Source organism: Micropterus salmoides, unplaced genomic scaffold (genome assembly GCF_014851395.1).
Source record: "Micropterus salmoides isolate LMB-PRFRI ecotype aquatic unplaced genomic scaffold, ASM1485139v1 Ms_hic_scaffold_11, whole genome shotgun sequence".
NCBI classification, from domain to species: domain Eukaryota; kingdom Metazoa; phylum Chordata; class Actinopteri; order Centrarchiformes; family Centrarchidae; genus Micropterus; species Micropterus salmoides.
This window is the reverse complement of record NW_024040152.1, coordinates 26,534,587-26,560,648: the sequence shown is the minus strand read 5'-3', so window position 1 is coordinate 26,560,648 and position 26,062 is coordinate 26,534,587. Positions and strand designations below refer to the sequence as shown.

Here is a 26,062-nt window from a genome sequence, read left to right as displayed (position 1 = left end):
TGTAAGTAGACTGAGAGCAATGTAAGATTGGAGTCAAATTCCCTATACGTGTACACATACCAATCCATTACAAGTGATTCTGATTCTGATTTTGATTCTGAAATAAGATGCTTAATGCAGAAGTGTCAATGCCAGGGATTGGAGTTTTATCCGGTGGAAGTGGGATGCTTCGCGAGCAAGTCCCTCAGCAAAGTGCTCTCCTGGGAATGGCAGTGGGTATGCCGTAAAACTGACCTTCAAACCTTCAATTCCTTTCACACAAAGTTCTTGCTCAGCAAATATGTGAAATAAGCTACTACCAAACTGTTATTTCAACCAATATTACTTGTATAACAATTATGATATCAAATAAAATCAATTACAAATCATTCATTTGATCTAGCTTAGGCACTTTTATTTTGGAGGCAGCAAGGTAACGAAAACAAGTATACCCAATACCAGGTTCCGGAAGCAGAGAAAAGTCTGGCGGAAGTTATCAGAGAGTGAGCAATGGACTTCACATGACACTATTCACAACTTGGATTAATAGCAGAAAGGTCCTCTAAGTGGCTGTGGATCAATTGGAGAGAGCCATGGAGTGTAATGATGCATTCACATACACCGTGAAGCGAAACATTTACGTGTATCGCAGGTCTTTCCAGATAGTTGTGTGGAGAGGACTGGGCAGAGCGGAGGGACAGAGCCTTTGCTTGCCGACCGACAGCTACTGAGTGAGGTGCTTCTGGACAAATAAACAACAGCAGTTGCACTGGATTCTGCTCTGATATCAAGTCGTTTACCGGCAGGAGGAGCTCAGAGTTAATTTCTTTTGTTAAATTAATTTTCATTTTAATTGTAATTTTTTGGATTAGTAAATTGATTTATCTTCACTCGTGCTTCTCAACCTGTCCACTGCAGCGAGACAATCTGACCTCCACTGTTGTTATAGTCTGACCGTCAGTGGACACCCAGAATGCTGTTATACTATTCGCAGGTTGTGTTTATTCGTGGTCTCGCATGATTTGCACGAGTAAACACAAATAGTTTACGTCAAGGGCAACTGGACTTGGTTGAAGATAATTTTCCAGTATCTTCAACCAAGTCCAGTTGCCCTTGACTTTAACCTTCGTTGGATAACTATGACCTGGATCACTGAGAATCTTCATAAACATATTGTATTTGAATGCACCATAAGTGTTACTGGGACACTAGCTTGGGCTTGATCAGCCCTGGTGTGGTTAGCTGGGTGAGGGAGTCTGGTGTTGAAAGACCCAAAATATCCAACGACCCCAGGTTACATCACTGATTGTGTGTCCCAGTACATCCAAAGATTTATGTTAAAACCACACTTTCATATATTAATTTAAAAATAAATTAAAATTCCAACACCAGCAAATTAAAACAAAAGTTGTATTTATTTGGCACAACACAAAAGTGCATTATAATAACACTACACATCACTAGTTGGCATGAAAACAACCTCATGAATCGTTGGTCTTTTTCATTAAACCTCAAAATAAAACTTCTTAAAATGTATTTTAAAAAATGTTTTCTTTTGTTATCACTCCGTAAGGCACCTTTATACTGACTTGACAACTGGATTACACATAATTTGCAGATAATAAAATTTTTGTGCAAATGTTATTGAAATGTTTTTGACCAAAGTTTTCAGTCTGCTTTGCTTTATTGTCCATGTAGTTTTAGCACTGCAAAACCTTTGAAGCCTCGCTTTTATTGTTTTTGCAGTGTAGAAATATGGAACCTTAGGGGGTTTACATATATACCAGAGGACATCTTAAGTACAGAATCGTATAAATATGCTAGTTTTCTATCTACGCATAGAGTATAAAAAAACAGGTTCGTAACCTCTTGAAAATAACTTATCCCTACAAATTGCATTTTTATTGTTGTTATTTCAGACAAAACCCCTAGCTCATAATTTCACATTGTTTGGTCAGATATACAAGTCATTGTCAGAACAGTTGAAAGCACAACAAATTTTCCCATTTTTCTTATAAAAACATGAGTGAAAATAAAGAATCTTTGGTAGCAAAGCAAATATAGAATAGAAATGTCTATATATAAAATGCATCGAAATACAAAGTACAATACATAAACGGCTACAGCAAAGGGTCGACAAGGCAGAGAAATCCAGCTTTGACTTAATAAGAAACTGCATTTAAAAAATCGACACTTTTATATTTAATATCACAAACCGATCATAAATTACTTGAGACCTTCAGAATGCATCAGTCTTTGGACGGCATCCTGACACCTTGATGCAATGCAAAGAGAACCACTGAGGTATTTCATCTTGATTACGTCAAGCATCACGTGGACGACAGGAGAGACATAAAAGTGCATAAGAATTAAACTCATGTCTGCTCCTGGTCGTCTATAGCAAACACTGGAATTTTTTCCTTCCAAAATTTCATTCCCTAACCTCAAGTGCCCTTTTTCACCAGGTAGTACTTCTCTCCCGTTTGGTACTTTAATGTTTTGCTCTCACATTGTCTCCTTCCCTTGCAGGTCGTTCAACACAATGTAGGGAAGCAGAGAGATACAACTACATTAACCTCAATACAGTATGATAGTCAACTTTATTGGTTATCAACTTGTGCAGAAAGGAAGAGAGCAAGGGCACAAGGAATTGCAAAGTCTTTGGACTGGAACATGTCCACCGTGTCTACTTGATGGTTATCATTCAACTTGGTAGAAAGAAATACATTAACAATAAAAATAGTGTCAAAACAATTTCGCAACATACACCCATCATTCATATATATATATATATATAAAAAACCAAGTCATTGTTTCTGTAAATATAAAACAGTCACAGCAGCAATGATACACCATCTCTTGTCTGGTCACATGTTCACCTGGTCACCTGATCTGGTGGACATTATATCCAACCAATCAGTGGTCAGTTTGAGATTCTTCACTTTGTAAACGTTGAGAAAAATACTGCATTCACGTCACATGGGACTAAAAATAAGCCTTGTAAGTGTCCAGACATCCAAATATGATATATAAGGCTACTGATTTGTGACCTCTTAAAAGCACAATTGGAAATCTCTTTGGATCTTGCACCTTTTCACATTCAGCGTACATGCACCAGAGTGATGTGTTTGGATTCATTTACAAAACAGCAAATCATGAATTGCAATGTCAAGCACAAACACACCCTGCATCAAACAGCTGTGCATTGCCTTTGCAATTTTGGTGTTGCAATAATGAACTGACTTGATGACATGATGATAAAATGCATTGTAAATACATTTAAAATGTGTGAAGACTACGAAGGAGCATCTTTTCCATATGACATGAGTGCAACAAAAGAAATAGAGCAGCTCTCCAAAGCAATTTCTGCACACTTTTACATCGATTTTATACCTCTTCCTAAAAGAGATTTGAAAACACTGGAAAAGTAAACCAGTGCATTGCCTCCAAAACAAACAACAACTTGTGCCATTACATCATTTAACATAGGCAGTATAACTTTGGGAATTTTTCTGTTTGTTTTTAATGGTAAAATAGCCAACTTCACGTAATTATGAGATCCACACAAAACATACGTGCAGATTACAATTACACTAATTAGATAGCGAGGGTGCTAGCATCTCAACACCTTTCAGAGTTAAGAATGTAATCGTTGATGTTGTTCAGTTGTTTGACAGAGGAAACAGCCTGGCAGGGCAGGGTGCTGGTAGTTTCAGTTTGACTTCAACTTGAAGCTATGTAGTGATGGGTTTCTGGCTGCCCTTTGGTGGGGGCAATATGTAGATTGATCTCTGGTTAGGGTGTACAAATATTTCTTGGAGACACAATGATGCTCTGCAGGTAAAATATTCTTACTGTTCAAGTTAAACCTTAATGGGTGGAGATAAAAATCCATTTTCTTAGGCTAAGTTGCAAATGTTAAATTGATGCCCAGTGAAAATGACATGGGTAAGAGGTAGCTAATATTACAAAGCCTAGTGCTCTTGCTGCCAACTGCAATGTATTTTCACCTTTCTGTGCTGAGTTATTAAGGGTAGCTAGTCTGCTTACCTTCAACCAAACATGTTAAAGAAATCCAGGCAAGCTAATTAGCTAGCATGCTGATGTTCCAAGATGATGAATGCTATGGTCATGCCTGAACAACGAATGAACTAAAAAAGCAGCCAATGTCATTTATACTGTATGCTATTGTCATTCAAGTTTGGAACAGAGAAACTCTATTCTTGTTTAATTCAACCAATTTTGCCTCCAGAGCTGCTCTGCATCTGAGAAACGTGTATAACAACAACATGGTGTGAGTGAAACCAACCCAAAAAGAGAGTTCAGTGGTAAATGATGACTGCAGTCCATAAGTCATACATCCAGCACCATATCATAGTGTGATTCCTTCTTCCTCTTCCCACACTTATTTATGAGCACTGCATACAACGTCAACAGCATGACCCAGTAACTGGCATAGACGATTGCCCCTATGATCAGAACAATCTTTTCTGATTCAGGAAAGGGTTTTCGAGTCTGCAGGATTATTGTGTAGATAATCCCAATGAAGAGGATGGTGAACCAAACTGAAATAGGAATCAGACCAATGAAGTTCACCACTATTGTTTTCCTCCCGGAGGTCCCCCATCCAGACTTGTTGATTGTTGCTATTGCAAACATTTTTGCTGGCAACAGGCTTGACATGTACAGTACAGAGTAGAATGACATGAACACCATGACAATGTTACCTCTGAGGCAGCTGGCAAATGACGACTTGATCAGTGCCACTGCCTGCACAATGAGTAGAAACAACAGAATATTCCAGAGCCTTCCTTGGTAGAAGAGTTGGATCGCTGTGGCGATGAGGAAAAACGGGAAGAAGCCCGTGATCACAGCCTCATAAGTCATCCATAGATGGTGTTTGTGGAACCACATAGAGTTGTATAGCCATTCTCTGAAATATGACTTACTCCATCTCGTTTGTTGATTTAGCCACCGCAGGTATGTAATCGGCGTCTCAGTGAGGCACTTTGCTCGTGCAGTATATTTGGTGGCATATCCAAGGCTTAGAACTCTATTCGTGAGATGGCGGTCATCCCCAAAACTACAGTGGGATCCCATGAAAGTCTGATTGTACCAGTCTTCAAGGAACTCACGGAGGAGGGAGTTCCGGTACATTCCTAAAGGCCCACTGATGCACTGCACACAGCCAAAGTAGGACTGGCAAGCCCGCTCAATGTTGAAGGCCATCCAGTACCGCACACTACTCAGGAAGGAAATCCACGATTCGTATTTGTTCAGGATCTAGGGAGGAATTGATGATCAAAAAGAAAAAGTTGGAGGTTATAAATGCTCACTTTGTCAAATGTGTTACATTCAAGGAATAACAAAAATTCATAACTCACCTGTACATCTCCTCCAACGCCTCCCACCATAGGATCTTCTTCTAGGACCTTCACCATCTCCACCGATGATGCTGGGTCCAGCATAGTGTCAGAGTCACACACCTGAGTGAAAACCACAAAATAAACAGTGAGCTACCTGTGTTTTCGGGCCAAAGGTCATCTGTTACTGTAATGTAAAAAGGCACACAGCTTGGGGATCTTTTCCTTCTTCGAATCAAGGATCTAAGGACAGAGGATGTCGTATGCTGTACAGATTGTAAAGCTCCATTTGGCAAATTTGTGATTTGTGATTTTGGGCTATATATAAATTAAATTGACCTGACTTGAGAATAGTAACAGAACATGTTCACTGCCAGACTAAAATCATCTGTTACATCCAAAGTCTCCCCTTCTTACTTACTTACTAGAGAACAATGTAATCCACCTTGTCTACTATATTTGTTCATATTTGAAAAACATTTACACAAAATCAATATGTAAAGTGTTATTTATGGGTGGTGATGGCGCATAGATAAGATGCTTGCCTTTGGTGTAGGAAGACCTGGGGTCAATTCTCACTGTGAGACATCCACCATTGTGTCCCTGAAGACACTTAACCCCTAGTTGTATAACAATTGTAAGTTGCTTTGGATAAAAAAGTGTCAGATAAATGTAAAATTTATCAAAGTCTTTCTTTTGAGACAGACCTTTGGTGGTCCAAAACGAGATCAATAAAATGTATAAAACAAGTATGCCACCAATTTAAAATTTTAATGGTCTAATTAACAAAATGGCCAGTCAATAATCCCCTGCAACAAAGAGTAACAGCTTTAAACTTAATCACTACCTACTATCTTTCTGATGTTTTGCTCTCTCCATTTTCTTCTATAAATGGTAATTTTCCTCCCCAACAAAATCAGGTGATGAAAACAAACCTAGTGCCCAATCCCTATTAACAAAACACATCTGTTTTTACTATCATCAGCCTGCAAAACTGTCACCCTTTCCCTACATGTTGGAGGGTATTAGCGTGATTACTGGCAGTGTTGCAGTAAATTGTTTTGTAATCTCTTGTTAAGTTTCTGGCAAGCTGTAGCTAGCTGCAGGTGTTAAACAGCTTCATATCAAATACTTTTTATCCTCAAAGTCTCATTTTTGTAATGCAGACTCATTAAAATCCTTCTAGTATTATTAAAGTAATGAGGATTCTGTTCAGCTTTACTCATTGCTCAAGATGTCTTTTTGTAACCCAACCAGCTGAATTTTACTAAACAAATGACATTGGCAAACAGAATGTTGGACAGAATTTACTTTTAAACTTATGCCAGGTTTGTACATTTGATTCATAAGATTACTAGTCAAAGTATGATTTAAGTGTCATTAACATGCACTGAGATTATTATTTATTATTATTGTTTAAATGATATGACAACAATATTTCACTAAATCCCATAGAAGCTTTTAGCCATACAGACATGTAGATTTGTCTAATTCGTGTTAAACTAAGCTATTTGACATTTTCATCACCAACAAACAAATATGTACCAAATTCAACCTTACTTTGACACAGTTTTGTGCCCTGACTCTGAATAGCACTCATGTAGATGATGTAACACTCAGCTCTGTGAAACAGATCTGTTATTACACTTAGACATCAGCTACTGCTTCCTTTCTTCACGCTGCACTTCACAACACAATGTACACAGCCACCGTCCGTCTAAAAGCAACACAAAAGACTCTTTGTGGACCCCATATTTGGCTTGGCAGAGCCCCCCGTCCCTTCTCCAGCCCCCCTCTTTCTCATCTCTTTCCCTCGATCTTCAGCTCACACCGATGTCAACTGTCCTTGTCTTACCTACTATGTGTGTGTACAACTACAAAGGTATACACAGAGGCACATACCACTGAATATTTTACCTGTTATATAACGGTGTCTAGTTTGCACTACTGACACCTCTCGTTCCCCCCTTCTTTTTGTTTCTCTCCCTATTTCCTCGCCCCTTTTTCATTCAGTCTAGTCATTTTCACTATCTACCCTTCTGTAAATTCACAATTCCTTTATAATTTTCAATTAAACCCCTCTTTTAATATACATTTCTAGTTTTACTGACTTACCTGCACATAGTCCACACTCCTCCCCAATGCTTTGAAGGGTGTGTACATAACTTCTCTCTTCCCTCCCCACTTCTGCATGATGCACACACACTTGTTGTTCAGCACCAGCCTGGAGATATGCTGAAGGCTCTCAGCGTAGCTCTCATCTGTCTCCTCCACCCCTCTGTTGTGATAGTTACTCCGCCACACGTATGTGGCCGATTTCTCCTTTCCCATGATCTCTTTAAAAATGTCCATCATGTACAAGTCATCGTCTGAGTTCCCGTCGATCACCATGATCACTTTGATCCCCGGGTACGTCAGCCTCTTTATCGACACCAAGCATTTCTTCAGGTAGTTTGGGTCTTCTTGATACGCTGCAATGCACAGCGCCAAGGATTTATTCAGTTTGATCGGCGTTTCTAAGGACCGCCGCATGTTTCGGTGTTCTAAGAGCGCAAACATGCTCTGGATAATGAGGTGGACGACCAAGATGGCGCCATACAAGCCAAAGGATAGGTGATTGCGGGCTGTGGTGAAGAACTGGTAGCCCATGATGTAGGCCGTGGAGATGCCCACCAGGAGGGACACACCAAACATGGTGGTCCCAAATATCCGCAGGTAGGTAAGGACTCTATCACACCTCATCTAAGGGCAGAATGAGAAAAGGGTAACATTTAGTCAGTGTAGAATATTACAGGACTGAAGTTCATTCATGAATAAAACCTAATGTATGCAGGTCATAGAAACTTCAGCCTAACATTTCCTTATTTTTCCTTCCTTGTAATATACTAAAGAAACAAGAAGATAGTGACTTCCCACAAACATCAGATGACCATGCTATGACTTGGAGAGGGAAAATGTTAAAGAAAACATTTATGTATAAAGTAACAGACATACAATCGGACACTCGGCATACATAGAAAACACAGACTTCAATACCAGCAGCAGACTGTATGAAGCTTTAATAAGATGCCACATATGAAAAATGCTTATTCACAGCTTTTCAGCATACTTTTCTATGGCAAACACAACCTTTTTTTTTCTTACAACAAACCCAGGTAGAGAAAGCAGTAAAGTTTCTCCCCCTTTCTTTACTCCCACCCCTCCCCAAACTCTCTAAATGTCAGACAGTTGTGAGTAGCCAATTGTTCCAACTCTCCTTTAGTGTGGGTGGGCACACATTACAAGATTTCTTGACCTAATTAACCAACAAGCTGGCTGCCCCTGCCAAATGTCCAAACTCCAAGTGCTCTCTAAATGCTTGGGAGAGACTATTATGATTTTTGTTCCTTCTCTATTGTAAAGCAGGGGGTTCAGAAATATTTTCATTTAGGGATTCCATATAAGGGGCTCTGATGTAGACCATGAATGATTGTTCTGTGGGTTTTAATGTGGGGACCAGAGAAGAACATCCCCTGCTCTTGTGTTTAAACTCAAAACTTTAATGAACCTGAGCCCTGCTGTACAAAAACTTCTGCTCAGAATCCTGAAGTTTGTTTCCAGCCCTCATTATGTTTCGACCGCCATCTGTTTGGCAGATCAACGGAGACCCACTCAGCGTGGCTCAGCTCGGCTCAACGCAGGGCGGACCACCCTGTGATGTCATCTGTTTATATCTCCGTGGGAAGAAGAACACAAGAGCTTTTTAGAAAATGCTGCACGTGTGCTTCTTCCCGTCTGTTGAGTCCCCATTTTAAGTATAGAAAATCATGTCTAGGATTAATTATATGCAAATATAAAGATGTACAGTGAAGAGAGGGAGGATATGACATTATATTGCTTTAATGATTATGGAGAACATGCTTTTTGCAGAGCGAAGGTTTGACCCATTGACATCATGAGGGTCAAAGAACGCATCTCTGTTCACCGACTCAGTGGGAAGCTCCCTTGTGGGACATCATTTTGACAATTTGAGCTGTATTTTAAAGATTTAATTGTTTTTGGTGCCATTTGATGAGCCATTACAGACAGTACATTTTATGGCATATTTCATCTTAATGTATCATTGCATGGAAGTTATACATGTAAGTTTATTGAAGACAAGAAAGGCATGTAAATAAGAACAAGAAATAAAGTCATCAAAAGAATAGTACACACAGTCCTTGTGCAGCAGTCTTTGTTATTTGGCAAGAGTTCCTCACACCACACCTAAACAGACAAGACAGATGGAAGGAGGGAAAGAGACGCAGAGAGAAAAAGAGACAGCATTGTAAAAGACAGTTGGGGAGATTGGGAGAGGAAGGCAGAGCCAAAGAGAGGGAAAGAAAGGAAAAAGAAAGTGGGTAAAGGCTAGCAGCGAGCATAGAAGTAGACAGATGGATATTTAGGAAGGCTGCAAGAGAAAAACAAAGCAAGAGACACTGTGAGAGTCGTAGAAGCAGGGAGAGAGGCAAAGCTAAGAGAGAGGAGGATGAACACACACCCCTTGGCTCAGACATAATGCCTTGTTCATTTGATCGTTGGCTGAGAAGGCCACAACCAGTGCAGCAGGCCTCCTCTGGCACGTGGCAAGGCTCTTAACGTCAGCCGCTCATTTACAAGACCCCTGACACAGGCGTTATACACACACACACACATACAAATGTACATATAAAAGCTTAATACACTGATGCAGAGAGAGAGACAGAGAGACTGTGTGTCTGTAAAAATACACATTTTTAATTGTGTTAAGCTGAGAGAGCGTTTCACCTTAGACCTCCTTTAGTTTGTGCACCATATGTGTGTGTGTATGTATAATGTTTTACAACTACATAAGGTGGTGAAGAGCAAACTCTTTCACCCTTTCTTCCTGCATCAACTTTTTTGAACTCCACTGTTAAGGAGAAAACATGTTTCACCATAAATGTGCCATCTAAATTCACGCACCTAATAGTTTGTGAATGTGCGGTGTTGATATATTTTTGGCAAAACATCTTTGGTTATAGGAAAATAAGTCATCACAGATTTTTTTATATGCCTCCATGATCAGCTAGTGAAGACAGATACATCAACACCTACTGGGAATTTATGGTTTCTGATTTATCTAACATGCATGTCTTTGGGCCTCAGGAGGAAATCGGAAAATCTGGAGGAATCCCCTGCAGACATATGGAGTACATGCAAGCTCCACACAGCGTTTGTTACTTTTTGACTGCTTGTTTATTTATGATTTAAGACCATACTCACATGAAACACTCACTCTCATTAAAGGTTTGTGGTTAAAATACAAAACCGAACTGTGAAATTCAGTTCAGGTCATGATCCACAGACATACATCTTTTGTTCTTTTCTCCTTGCAAACCAACTGAATGCTGTCAAATGCAGGCAGACTTGGGCAAAAAGAAACAGCTCAGACATTGGTAGCATATCATAAGCCCTTATGGGTGTGCGATCCAATGCAAAGTTCAAGACTAACAATCAGCTCAGACTGCAGGAAGATTCTCTGCAGACATGAAATCAGTCGTGATGGTCGTTATAACTTGGCCCCGGCCCCTGTGAGATAAAGCCTCTAATCAGAGGAATATCTGTGACAGTGAAGGTGTCATCGACACATGTGGGTGTTGTCACTTAAATATTGTGTACGTGTATCATGCCGATATATGATGTGTGTGTAAGCGTTGAAGGTGTCATTAGTACATATGGATGATATCATCCCAGGTTTGTTTTTGTATCTTGGCGCATGTGAAAACCCAGTTCTGTGTGCGTGCGTGCGTGCGTGCGTGCGTGCGTGCGTGCGTGTGTGTGTCCAACCCATATGGTGACCTTGGGTTTGGATGCATTAGCAGTCTTACTCTGACGCCATTAATAGTCTCTTGAGTAAAACTCCCACTGACTCTGTCTCACAGATAATATTACAATAATGTTTAGTCTTGTATGGATGGAGAATAGATGGTGGGTTAGCAGAGAGATGAATGAATGCATGAATGAGCTGTCTCGCTCTGTCCTCTGGTGAAAACTCTGTATGGCTCTGTTTGAAATAAAATGACAGTCTGTGGATAGTAGTGTTGTAGTCAAGACCACCCAAACCAAGACCAAGACAAGACCAAGACCAGAGTTTATCGAGACTAAGACAAGACCAAGACTTTTAGGGGCTGAGACCAAGTCGAGACCAAGACCGAGGGAGGGCGAGACCGAGTCAAGACCAAGACCAGTTCCCCACATTACATGACACATAATAAAATGTGGAACGAGATCATACTTCTCAAATTGATCTGAAAGATCCATATTCCCATAAAACACTCACATACAAACACTGAAATCCACGTAAGCATGTTTATTCAACACTCCTTTTCCATGCTTACCATTGCGGTGACAGTTGTTAACGGTAACTACACATTTTTAATTAGGGTTATTGGTTGCATTTGAAGCAATACATTTTCCATCCAATCAAAGTAAGGATGTTAACAAATAAATCAGACAATGCAAAACCAATTTATTGATATTCCCAAAGTTGTGTCCTCAATGTCCGAGACAGAGACAAGACCGAGTACAAATGCAGTCGAGTCTGAGACGAGACCAAAACTATCAAAAAGTGGTCTTAAGACCGGTCTCAAGACCACTACTTCCCACTGTTGCTGTATCACTGTGGAGCAGTATATCTCAGGAGACTGTAAAAACAATTGGTGATCTGTTTCATTCATTTGAGCCTTATAATCTGACCATATAACCCTATTAAATATGAATAGACCTGCACATACCTTTCACGCTGAAAAAACGTTAATTGTGCATTGTGTACTGTTCTGCACAGTGCACTGTTTAACAAAATTCTTTCATGTTAACATCTGTACAACATATGTTAAGTTTATGGTACATATATATACTTTAAACATCTGTGCAATATGGATAACTGACAATGAGCTACATGGTTACTGACAAACAAGACAATGAGTCTACTGCCATGCCAGTGACTCTGTGAGGCTGTAGCCAAATGCTAATGTCAGAATGCTAACATGCTCACAAAAACAATAGAAGCACGCTGATGTTTAGCAGGTACAACTAGTTTAGTGTGTAAGCATGCTTACATTTGTTAAATAGCACTGTAACTAAAGTACAGGTGAGGCTGATGGGAAAGTTTTGCACATGTAGTACATAGTCATAAAACAAAGTATTGGACATATTGAAAATTTGACCTGATGATGCAGTTCAATGAAATGTTAAGAGATCACCAATATTGGGAAGACCATAAATGTGAACCTCATGGTGGTGTTAGTGGAGATGTCAGGGTTACCACCAGTCAGAATGAATCATTGTCTAGGATCCATGAATGTGTGTACAACATTTTGAACCAATTCAACATTATTATCCCAATTAGGAAATGCTATTGCATTGCTGAAATTAGTAATATCCCAGCTATGCAGATTTTCTTTTAGAACTGTGATAAGGTTGTTTTTTCATATGTACTCGTGTGTGTGAAAAGCCTCACAGTCAGTTAGAGTTTCAGACTAAGCATTCCTGGTTTGTGGGGTAACAAAAGTTTATTTATATTTCTGTGACCCATTTTGGTCCTTAAATAAAATGTGTAATTTAGTCAGTAGAATCAGCGCTTGCTGTAATAACCCATATGTATGTTATGTAACAGTGGATAGCTGTCAGTTATGTGGCTTGTCTGGGTGAATGCCTTCAAATTCTGCTGTTGCTGCTAAACACTTGCCATGTGTACATGTGTGTGTGTGTGTGTGTGTGTGTGTGTGTGTGTGTGTGTGCGCGTGTGTGTGTGTGCGCATGTGTAAATATGTGAGCTAAGCATAACATGTACAGTGTGTGTGTGTGTGTGTGTGTGCGTACTTGCACACAGGGAGAGTGGTGTGTGAGTGCACGTGTGCTGCCGAGAGGAAGAGATGGTTTGACTGAACTCACAGGAGAGCAGTGGAATCCCTGTCTGCGGGGTCTGGGTTCCAAGGCCTGTGATGGAACGTAAAATATAACAAGGCTCGCCAGACTGTGTGTGTGTGTGTCTGTGTGTCTTTATACAGTAAGTACAATATGTGTACGTGCATTTTTTTGTGTCATTGTTGCCACAGGCAGTATAAATGTGAAGCAGAGCCAAAAAAGAGAGTTTGCCGATCTGTGTGGAGCTGAGATAATGTAAAGCTTACATCTTTATGTTATCGTGACTGAGCAGTTACTGGTTAAAATCAGCGTCTCTGGCCAGATGAGTCTTATTCACAAATTAAACTTTAATGTTGCTCTGAAGAGCCAGTTCACACCTGTGGCTGATACTTTGGCTTATTGGATAAGACATTTATGACAATGCCATTGTCTCTGTCAATCTACAGTAAATAGAGGCTAATGAAGATTTATAAATTATATTTATGGTTTGCTAAAAGCCTTTCAGTAGTGATCCATAAAGACATATTGGAAAAGTTTATGTTATCACCAAGCCAGTATTGGGAAGCCAGACCTGCTGATGTCATACACACCTTTGAAATCTCAAAGGCATGATGTTCTGCCAACAGAAAACACACATATGCAAAAATGGAGAGATGCGTTGTGTGATCCCTGTGTGTGTGTGTGTGTGTGTGTGTGTGTGTGTGTGTGTGTGTGTGTGTGAGCTGAGAAAAGGCCAGGACGCATTTAAAAAGCATTAAATGTGGGGATGGCCCTCATGACGCTTGTAGCAGGATGCAGGAAAGGCTCACATGTTCCTGAGCAGACGGCGAGGCAGAGGAGAGGGAGCGGCAGGGAAAGACTCCAGAGTTGGCTGCAGACTGAGACACACTCACAGCTGGCTCGCTACTTCCTGCCTACTTTCTTGACATGCTTTAAGGTCTACTGTGTATGATGGTTTATGAAAAATAATCATATTTTAGTGAGACAAGTCTCAAAAGATAATGTGTTTGTGTTGTTTATTAGTAGAGTATAAAAATGAAATATACAAATAGTATATATGGATATAAAATCAACAGCTGTCATGTAGTTACAACTTGTTTTTTACCTGTCTTTTATTTCTTATTCTAGTGGGAATAAAACTGTATACTCTTAATTGAACTGAACGGTCATGGGAGTTTTCAAAGGCACCTCCAGGAAGTTTCTGACCCTTCTCAGCCCTCCTCTTTCTCCGCCTCTTCCTCCCCCCATGTGCTCACGGTGTGCTGTTGTTTTGGGAGCGTTGTCATTATAAGAACCAGAAGTAAACAGTAACACCTCTCACTGTGTAATCCTGCACTACTCAATACATGATTGGAATCAGGTGTAGAGGGCCACAACTGCCAAAGGTACAAAGTTACAACATTAAAAGGGAGTTGACTTATATACCCTGTTTCCTCATCATCTACTGTCTCTCGATTTCCTCACCTTCTGTAAGCTATTAGAACCAGGTGTGATAAGGCTCTAACTGGCAAAGGCACAAAGGTTACAGCATCTTAGGAGAGTGTTTTGTATTATGTTTGAATTACATCAATTTCTTTGTTGTGAATCATCTCTGTCTTTTACCACAACAGTTGGGATTGCATCATTTAGGTTTTATTTAATTTAAAGTGAACATGGACAGTGAAGCTACAGATCATTTAACAGAAAACTGTGGTAAATCCATTCTCAATGTTGAAGACAATCTATGCTGGTTGGTATTTGGCATGTCCTCTTCCTTTGACTCATCCCTAGCTCTTTTTTTTTTTTGAATGAGCAGAAGGAAGTGATGCAACCGTACTACAGGAAGGAGGTGAGTTAGTGAGATGGGAGACACCAGACTGTTGGTGGACTTGGCTCAGGTCAGTGCCAGCTGAGGCAGTGGACTTGCGCCACTGTGGCAGGCTCCAGGATTTCCAGCCAAATTACAGCTGCACGGCTGAGAATGCCTCCCTCTACAGCCACTCCTCTGTCTGATTATTTGTTTGATTTTCTTACCTATACTACATTTTCACAATGACCTTTTTTTCACACCATTGGTTTCTCCTGCCACTGAAGGCTGTGAAAACTTTTAAATTCTTTCACCTTTTATGAATGAGTCTCTGTCATTCATTGATCCAACACTTCACCTTACCTGACTACAGACAATCAACAGTGCTCTAAAATAACTTGGATTCCTCCCTATATTTGGTTGAAAATTCTATTCTAGCACTCTGTATTATCACAGTTAATTACAGCTAAGAGATAACATAAGAGACAGAAACCCATAGCTAGCCTGAATGGATGGATGAAATGATAGATGTATTAAGGGAAGAAAGAAAAGACTTGGCTTTTCCACAAGATATACCATAAGTAATATCATCAGAAACATCAAAAATGGTGATGTCCAGCAGCTAGCAATATCCGCTGTGCTGCTACTCAAACACAGCTTACTTTATACAGCTCCTGGGTTACTTTATGTTATAGTGTAACTTCTGGACCTATACTGTGTGACACAGTATGAGGTAGTGGGAATCTACGTCAGAACCTCACTGACATCCAAATTTTTGCTTTTACTGGCTGGCTATAGTGCTCCTTTACTGCTGCTTTACCAAGGGAACCTGGAAAAAAACTGTGGCATTAATGCAGAATAGATGAGGTAGGTGGTGGTGTTGGTGTTGTGTGTTTGGGAGGGGCTGCGCATATGCACTCTCTCTACTAACTTCAGTAGTTATACCTTGCCAGCCCCATGGCCCTACAGACTGAAGGACCCATGCTGTGAGAAGTAATGGCACGTGGGACTTGTTGTGAGCTCTAATGGAGACCAGCCATGGAATGCCTTCCTCTGTTAAGTAGTAAACCTCTCTGTGCGCTGTGTGGAGGAACATCCTGTAGCAATGATGAGCCTGCAGAAAACTGTGTAAACTGTGTGTGTCACCCATTGAAGAGTACCAAAAAAACTTACTTTCCTTGCTTTTTTGGTGCATCACCAGTTATCGTAATCACTTTCATGGACTACCCACATTGCTGCACATAAGAATCAAATCTCTGTTTTAGGTTTAATGTTTCACTAACAGGCACCAGAAATGGATTGCCTTCCTCTCTGTAGCACACTGAGCTCCACACTCAGCAGAGGAACTCCCTCGAGGGCTGAGATTAGGGAAAGCATGTTGGTATTAGTCTGGATACGTCTGTGCATTGACAGAAGCTCCACACATGTCCTGGATATACAAAGAACGTGTGTCCTGAAACTATCATTTTAAAATCTACATGTGGAACTTAGTAAGATTGGGAATACTGATTAGTGTGGTAGCTTCTGTAAACATTTCTCCAGGGATACATTAATAGTTCACATGTTTTTAAACAATGCACTGTTGGGTAAGACAGCAAGTTTAAGTCAATATATGATACATAGTAACACTCATCACATCATTCCTTACAGGTGGATATCTGCGGATAGCTTGGCATTAATATGCATCATGAGAAGATTTCCCAGGTCAGTAGGAAGTACATTCCATGTGTAGGATAAAAGCTGTACCGTACATTTTAGATAAATGTCAGGAATGCTTAGACATCCAACTCACAGATGGACATTCCTAGTGTGGGTTTTTATATGAGCCAACAGTGGTCTCTGCAAACTGAGAGGTCAGAGTAGGCAGATGGAGGAAGAGAGTATGCCAATGGAGTGTGACAGATGTTCATTTGCATTTGTGTGTTTGCCAGTAGTGGCTGTGACGGGAGTTATAATTCTACCTGCATAGGCTACTGTTGCATCTATTCAATTATGACCTCAAGCATAAGATTGACCTGAAGCTGAGAGCGGCTGGATGACCTGCTGATCATTTCAGCAAGGTAAATGTCTGCCACGCCTACCCAGCCACTCAGAGTACATTATTGTCATGACTTACTAAAGTTGTGTCTAAAACATGAAATGGTATTCAGAATTCACATGTGCGCACAAAGCGGTCTTTCACATAAGGCATCAAATTACGCGCTTCGACCACAAGGCAAGCTGAACTTGTCCAAATCCAGTCTTCCCATTGGCTCACGCAGTTCAAAGAATGACGTATGGCTTGCGACGTCATAGATTTATTTTATTCTCAGGGTAAAATAACTGGCTCAGCAAAGACTATGTGTAGTTTTATATGATGAATCTGAGATGTTTCGCACATGTCCACAGCTGGCACTGCTGGGCAACGAGGCATGACAGTGTTCGTGCCAGTTACAAATTGAACTTTATTTTATTCGTTTAAATGTAATAACATTTTAAAGTAGCTAACATTTGTGAAGGAAAAAATAAAACTTTCCAGAGATGCAATCTGCTTTTACGCGAGACCAGTTAAGGCGCAAGAAGAGAGAAAAAAGCTGGGATGCTCCTAACTTAAAGCATCACTGCTTAAATATTGGACAACATCCTTATTATTTAAAATTATGAAAGATACCCAAAATGCCTACTGTATATTGCTTGAAATGAGAGTTTGGAGCAGCAACAACAATTCGACTGGCTTCTGATGGAACATCATTCATTTTCTGTTAGCAGTCTGCATGGTCACCAGACCAAATGATCACTGGCCGCCTACCTTAAAGCAGCTGTTGTCCTCTCTTTCGTCCTTGAACAAGGATTTGGTCAACTCCGGCGGCTTTGGTACCACTCCACAGGGGAAAAAAGTCTTGAGAAAGTTTCAAAGGACACTTGTGTAGTAATGAGTCTCATGAATCCGCTGAAATTGATCCTCATTAATAAGATATAATAAGATTCAGGAACGTTCCTCCTGCTCAGCTAGATGCTCAAAAATATTCACGTTACTTCTCTAGTTTTCAAAAGTCTGCGGGCAATCATGAACTGTGCACCGCATGCATCTTAGGTGTACAAACCCAGACATTATGTCAGGCAACTTTGGCATCTTTCATATAAAAAAAAGTATAAATAAAAAGTACACTATAGAAAAATTATAAATATTTTTCTCCATCAACGTCTGACAGTTTCATTCATATTTTTAAAATAAAAAAAAGTTACAAAAAAAGCCCTCTTTGGCAGAGTCAATCATAATGACACAGAAGGAGAAAAAAAAGTTTCCAGCAATGACCCTGACTATAAAATTTATATCATTTGTATTTTGCTGTCTTGAGGGGCATGTAGGTAATTATTTCTATAGTTTCCTCAAGCATCCAGGTTACACAGAGCGCAGAGAAGTGGCCAAAAGTCGATGTTGTCTAATGCCTTCCAGACGGCTGTGTGTGGAGCCTCCTTTATGCCTGCTGCGGCTCCCAAACTCCTTTTACCGGGCTACAACAGATTGGCGTGTTGTTTTAATAAGAGGGGATGGTTTCGGGGGGTGTGAGGAGGAGCGACGGAGAGGAGAAGAGAGACTCCCTCACCCAAACTCATTCAAACTCCTGAGGTCGAGACAGCAGAGAGAGAGAGAGAGAGAGACCTGAGAGCAGAGCAGGATCATGGCATGTTCCTGAGAGGCAGTTAAACCACCATCCTTTGTCTTCAATTACCCCTATATGTAGTGTTAAAACTGACACAGCTCAAAGATCATTACCGAGCTTTAGATTGTATATTGCCTGACACTGAAAATGATGAATATGATGAGAACACATAATCCAATGAGAAGTTACACACTAACTGAACAGCTGGAAGCAGTGCGAGACTCCATGCAGTCATCTGTAGGAGACGTGCACATATGCACGTGTAAGCTGGAGTTGAATGTTATGGAATTTCAGTCATTTCACTGATTCTCCAGAGCGCAATTCCCAACTTTGACCAGCAGGCCGTGCTGTGTAATACAGAACCGACACTGGGGCGTCTGGAAACAGTAGCTCCTCGGGAAGGTTATCTGAATGGAAAATCCAACCAAAAGGAGAACTCATGTTACTCCCACCAAGACGAGTCAAAAAGTGTCATCATCATCCTCTTCCATAATTCCTGGAAAACTCCAGGGTTGCATACCCAGTGGAAAACTCATATATCTAAATTTGGTCTTTTTGAATTATTCAGATTAGAGGAATAAATGTTTAATGGGATGAGAAAAAAAATCCATTTTAAAATCTGAAAATTGTCCCAAAGCTGAAAACAGGACTGATTACCTTCTTTCAATAAAAGTTTATGTTTTGCAGATACATGTTTATCACAGGACAGTGACATATGTGTGAATCCACAAATATAGTCAGTGGTGATGTAATATATTGTGCTTATTTCTGGGTGGTCTTTGAAGGATTTTTAATCTCTCATTTTTATTTTGGGAGAGAGCTGTAAATGTATACAAGTGTCACGTAAATATTTATTTATACAGGAAGCCTCATTGAAGATCTCAAGAGAAACTTCAGTCACACAAAGCAGTTGTCACGCACAGACACTAACTAAAGTATTAGTATTATAAATATCAGTAAGAAGAACTTTAAACATTCCTCAGAAGAATGAATGTCTCCACCTTCAGTGTTTCTTCTTTGTTTTGCATTTCATTCCAGTAGTAAGGTGCATGGTACCAGAAACCAGCCTTCATGGTTAGTTTTCTAACTTTGTAAAGCTCCTCCAGAGCTACAGAAGATATTATACAACTGTTTTCACAGGCTGATGCTTAGAGCAAAAGTTAAATATCCACTTTCAATTATATTGGCAACTTAGATAGCAAGGCCTTATAAATGAAAGCACAGAAAACATGGAATAATTGTTTGAAGATGCTTTCCTTAAATGTGAATAACAGGTCAGTGATGGTTGAATTTACTATCAATGATTTCTGAATCACATTGTCCATTATCTGAATCGAGGATTTTGTGTAGATTTTAAAGCACTTTGATGCAAATTTGTGAACTGTGATTTTGGGTCCTTTTTGTGAAACATCATGTTCAGAGCGTGAGCATATACAAGGCAAGGTGATGAATAGAAATGGGGCCTGTGGTAGGAAACCCCCAGTAGACCTGCATTGTTTATGTATGGTGCCATTTAAAAACACAGCTTCCAAGCTCCAGTGGGTATGCCCTCATTGTACCAGTCAGTGAGCAACATTATTATTATTTATTGTTTGAAGCCAAATTAGTACTTTACTCTTTGCTTTTTTTTACGTTTGTACAAGCTCATTTCAAGTATTTATTTAAAGAGGGAAATACTCAATCACATGTAGACCTAAAGGATTCCTGGAAGACGGAGTTAACACAGTGTAGAACAGAGATGTTAGTGACACCATGGGAAACTTTCAAAATGATGGCCTCAATTCAGTAATTTTTCCTTATGTACGTTATTGCACTTTCATTTCAATAGCATACATGGCAAAGTACACAAGTCGCAGAAGTGCTTTTATTTCTACTTGAAGGATTAAAAGTTAGATTTTAGCAGTGCATGGGTACCTCTTCTTGAGCTGAATGATTTGGAACATTTACTTTCCTGCTTGTTTGAGTATCAACAGCACATTTCACTCAAAAAACAGCAAGGGTTGATAGGAGTAAATGCTGACATGTGAACATGCTGACCACTGACGAAAAGTTGTGCTGTGGGTGCCATGTTGCTGTCAATGCCAGTATTTAACAATATCCATCATACAACTGTGGGCTAAGACTGAAAAGGGTTGTCAAATAAATGTCCATTGAAAGCAACAGATTGCACCACACACATATTGTATAGTCAGACTGTCCATCTGGAAATACACAACTTCTATGTTCTACTGTGAAACTCTACAGGAAGGAAACAGCAACAGAGCTTTGGGGAATATATTGAGCAATTATCCTGGGAGGTATAGTTAGCTGTGGGCCTATGTTCACAAAACATGTCACAACGTCATTCTGAGGTTTGTTTTATTTTTGCCCTATCCAGTGCAGCCTGAGATTGAACACAAATCCCCCACACTGACACAACCACTCCTCAACCAAAGTGTAGCTTAAACATTAGAGGAGCATCTTTATTAGCAAAATATAATACGGTCGATTCAAATCCCTGGATCGGCTGGGGCAAGACTGAATATCCCCTGCCATGTGAACTGTTGATTGTAATTTTCTTGGCAAAGCATTTAACCCTAATGCAGCAGAGAAAATTCAGGTTTGGTTTTGTCACGCCGGATTTGCACACCTGATCGATTATGCTTTTCCAGGGATGGTGAAAACAATGAATTGCTGCTCCTACTGCCAAAGACACAGTCCAAAAAACAGATAAGAGTAGAGTTACTCTTAACTTAACTTAGTTCCTTAGAAGCTTTTAAACAACTGTCCCAGTATTTACTTTAAAAAAAAGGATTTCAGAGTTTCTGTATGTTGTCTGACGATGTCTTTTTAATGTAATGAGTGTTTAGGAAGTTCATAATATCAGTTGGATGTTTGAATTAATTACATCATGCTAAATGTTCATACACACCACTGTTGGGTCATCTTACATATTCACTTAATATGGAAATTAAGCAGCATTCAGTTTTGCCGAAGTAACCAGCCTTACAACTAGGAGATTTGAAGTAATATAGAAATCAACGTTTAAATACTTATTGGATCTTTAGTGGATATAAAATATAACATGGTCTTGCAGTCCTCAATCGTTAGGAACTTTACCTCTTTAGTTCAATTCTTTCAATTCTGAATATAGATCTTGATAGGATTTGGAATCTATTTTTTCCAGTCAATAATAGATGGATCTAACAGTCCATCTTGGTGTTGCTGCAAGGTTTTTCCACACAATTTTAACATGATCATTTCTATAATCTTTTGGGGGAATCCTTTCCATGTCACAAAGTTTTGATAAGTTTATTTAAATGATAAGAACAAAGCGGAAAAGACGATGCTCCCCAAGCTCAGATCATAGAAAATACATTCAGATTTTTAAAACAGTACTATAGCTTGTTCACCCCAAAATGTGTTAATAAGTGAAAATGGGTTTCTAAGTCACAGCTTCCAGTTCCGTGATTTTCGGCTGTCTTTATCAGCATCACCGCTATTTTAGCTTGTGGTGTGGGGATGAAAGGTTGCAGGTGGTGAAAACACCGTAGCTAGCTGTCTTCTGTAGCTTTTCTTACCTTAAATATTGTGTATATTGGCATTTGTGTGTACTGTTTTACTCATCTTACAGTGACCTCTTTGAAGTGAAGTTCTTTAAACCCAAGACCATACGTGTCACCTCTCATGACCCCTTTGGTCATGCAGCATTTGAATCACCCAACATAAGCTACAAAGGTCGACCACAACATATTTTTTGCAGATGCACCACCGTTGCCCTGTCAGATGAACAGAGTACTCCTTCATTAGCACCACCTGTCATGTTCCAAATGTGATTTTAATCTGGATGTTGTGTAACACTTTTAAACATATAAGAGTCAATAATGATACAACTTTTTATCATTTGCAATTATCATTTGCACTACTGCCACTTAGAGAGGAACAAGCTGGACCTTTCACATATTACTTTTTCTGTTTCACTGTTTCTATGCTATACTGTTCAGACTTCTGTGCTCACTTGTTATAAAAGCATAACAAATTACATCACTGGATTTATTGTAGGAGGCATAGTTTTTTCAATTTTCTGGTGTTAAAAGTGAACTCAGTACACATGGGTTAAACTGGCTCACATATTTAAAAAAGACTCAGTGTCTAAGGGATGGGCCTTAAAGAAGCTGAACGTTTGATTGAGTGTAGTTGAATGGGTGGGGGTAATAAATCAGAGCTCAGTGTAGTTTAACCGCAGTTGCAGATCAACGGCGTCAAAAGGCGTGGTTTTAGGGTGTGAAGCGCAGTTTCTAGACAGCTCAATCAGAAAACCACCAAAAATAGAATGCTGATTGGATGTTGACATCGGGTCTTGTGACTTGTGGGATTACCTCAGAGACACAGACACAAGCGCAGACACACACGAAATGGATTGAGTCAGGCGTGACACCGTTGTATAGAATTATCCAATACACACACAGACTAGGCTATGGTGGGTTCCCTCCCCCGTCCTCCCTGACATAAGTTGTTACTCCAGGAGTTTAGGTCTAATTGGAACCACGTGTCTTTGCTCTTAAATTCGTCGCAACCTGCAGTGCATGACTTCCTCACGTCTCCCTCGAGGGCTATATGTTAAGCTGTGATTTTCCCAAATTTAGGAAAATAGGGAAAATCTTGCTCAAATACTCAATCAGTCAGTCATCAAATAATATTTACCAAGGGAAAAAGTCAAGCAGCGACTCTGTCTCATTAGAAAGCAGTACATTTGACTGTTATCTTACACTGACAAACATATTCAGCAAAAATTGATTTAAATGTTAGTGTTTTGCCATAGGCTACATCGTAGCTGAGGTTTAGCTCCTCAAAAATCTAACTACACATCAGTGCTATGACAGCTATCAAGATATCACAGAGACCGCTACTTGGGTTTCCTGCTACAAGTTTCCGCTGCTGGTAGAGATTTGTAAGTTACTGAAAGAGTGGCTTAGCCCTGTTAAAGTTTTAATTGAACTGCACTGCTAGGTGCACTTATTAAGAAGCAACTCCCCTAAACTCCAGTGTCATTGTTCAGCAGATATAGTTGTATATTTATATATATATATATATATATACACAACTATAATGAAATGAAATGATGATGTACGATGAAATGTTTTCAGACTCTTTGATGAAACATTTTAAATAAAGCATAAAAAATAATGTGTCAAAAGTCATAAAATGTACGTGTAGTTGCTAAAGTCTAAAAATACAGGTGAGGTGGAGCAGTGTTGGTAATGGATAGAAATAACCTTTGAACCCTAAGAGGAAAGCATCTTCCTCCTCCTCCCTCCTTTGTGGAGTGCTGGCTCAGAGTTTCCACCAATGCCACCATGACCTGGTCAGCTGCTATCGTCTGTGGATAGAATCGTTAATCAGACACACAGACACGCACAAAGTTTGGCACTTCAACAGAAACAAAGAGACTGAGCAAGAGAGAGCTCTTCATCTCTTTAAGGAAAAGAGAGGAAGAGCTGAAGATTGAAGTAATCAGGAGTGTGTGTACTCATTAGAAAGTTGTGGGAGGACATGAATGCCTCAGCGCAAGAGAGCCTGTGTGTGTGTGCGTGTGTGTGTGTGTTGAGAGACAGAAAGAGTGGGGCCTTGACAGGGATACCCCACCCATCTTGTTGTGGTATTGTTACCATGGTGATTTCTAGGACCAGACCACCGTGCACAATTAGAGTAGTTATTTAAACGTTTTAAAGGATAACTCTCTCCAAACACTTCCCTCTGTCTGTCCCTCTCTTTCTGCCCCTCCTTTCTTTCTTTCCCCATGCTGTTTCCATATCTCACCAACCCTACCCCCTTCTCCTCTCCTCCAGTGGCCCTCAGTCTGACGTCTCAGCCTCTGCTTAGTGTTATTTGAGGTCACACAGACCTCAGGGCCACAACCTGTGAGAATTACAGTTGACATGTATTCAATCATCATCCCCCCTCATAGGACAATGCGCAGCATTTAACAACAGCTCCATATGTCTTCAACATGGCCGCACAGAGAGATTCTACGAGCCAAAAAGTACTCACATTACATAGGTACATGTGTGACAAGTGTATACAGTACTTTGTGACATGCAGAGTTCCTGCTGAATGTACATTTCAGCACAGATTAACAGTGTAATTAAAGCTCTTATCAGACATAGAGTATGTAACATTGCTGGCTTGATCTATCCACTTATCCTTATCCAATTCAGACGTGTGCCGTGCATTGTTACTAGTTCTGACCAAGTAGGATTGCAGTAATGACTTTTAAGTAAATGCAGCAGTGATCGAGTTGGAGTCTCGGTATCCAGGTCCCGCCCATACACCCAGCCGACGTAATCACAAGCAGGGCTTAGCTGTCAATCATAATGTGAAACCCCCTTTTTATAATATCAAATATTTAAGTAAAACCAAACTTATCAGAAAAATTAACACTTGAGCATACATCAGCGTGATAAGAACTACCTAAAATGACAGAAACCATCATTGGGAAAAATGTATTTGACATGTACATCTTTAGTTTGGAGAGCTGTCATGTTGTGCATGTTTATCATGGATTTTAACATGGTTTAGTGAAGGGGATTTTCTCTATAACCAAAATCCTCAGCTCTTCTAGGATTCACTTTGTCATTTCCGTCAAATCTGACTTCCATTTGCATTAAGTCATTCCTTGACGTATGTGTCTCTGACTGAAATTGTGGTTATTAGAGGTTATGTATGTTGGTGACCTGCTTCTGGATCTTTTTTTTTTTTTTTTACAAAGCACACAATGTGGAATAATATAAAATGATCCTTAGACACATGTCTTAAGCTAATTGCCAGATTGTCAGAAATACCCTGCTACAAGGTATTAATCTACATATTTTAAATATTCAGCATGTAATGTTTTCCGTGTTGTGCTATGAAATACAACTGAAAAGTAAAGTCATAAAACATATCAAAGCTGGTCTCTGAGACCCCAAACAGAAGTAATTTGTTGGTAGCAGACTTCCGAAAAAAAATCACCAGTTCAATATCTAAGCAATGAGGATAAGTCATAAAATAATGTCAGGTATGTTTTTTTGAGCCCCTAAAGAGGGATCTGGGTCTCCAGGACACCATAAAGAACATTGGGGTTGAGTACATTTATTCGTACAATCAATTTATAGTAACACACATGTGATGATAAGTTTTGGTTAGGATCATCTTTTAATGTTTATATAGCACCTTGTTTGCTGAGAGCAGAGGATGCTGTGCTCACACAAATCAGTGTTGCCATGTTGTCATTTGCGTAAAATACCACACCGCCATCACATTTGGGTCATCTGCTCCTGCAACCTTTTCTGACATGTACACATAATAAAAAATACTAAGGAAGTCAGATTAATTGCCCAGTCAGTATTTTTTACTGTGTACGTTTG

At 39.8% G+C, this 26,062-nt stretch overlaps 1 protein-coding gene across 1 annotated transcript; it reads right to left on the bottom strand.

Annotated features, from left to right (window-relative positions):
* Positions 1–1,375: 1,375 nt before the first annotated feature.
* On the bottom strand, positions 1,376–18,502 carry has2 (hyaluronan synthase 2). The gene is made up of 4 exons (XM_038712049.1): positions 17,822–18,502; positions 7,458–8,084; positions 5,364–5,465; positions 1,376–5,262 (listed from the first exon to the last, which is right to left on the bottom strand). The coding sequence occupies exons 2-4, from the start codon at positions 8,082–8,084 to the stop codon at positions 4,333–4,335; spliced, it is 1,659 nt and encodes a 552-aa protein (XP_038567977.1). The 5' UTR covers positions 17,822–18,502; the 3' UTR covers positions 1,376–4,332.
* Positions 18,503–26,062: the final 7,560 nt, after the last annotated feature.

What these genes read in the sequence shown, in the direction of transcription:
- has2 (XM_038712049.1), bottom strand. Translation starts at nt 8,084, where the DNA reads ATGAGGTGTGATAGAGTCCTTACCTACCTGCGGATATTTGGGACCACC. An exon ending in GGAGTGTGGACTATGTGCAG is followed by an intron (nt 5,466 to 7,457) that starts GTAAGTCAGTAA and finishes GTTTTCACTCAG; the next exon opens with GTGTGTGACTCTGACACTAT. An exon ending in GCGTTGGAGGAGATGTACAG is followed by an intron (nt 5,263 to 5,363) that starts GTGAGTTATGAA and finishes ATTCCTCCCTAG; the next exon opens with ATCCTGAACAAATACGAATC.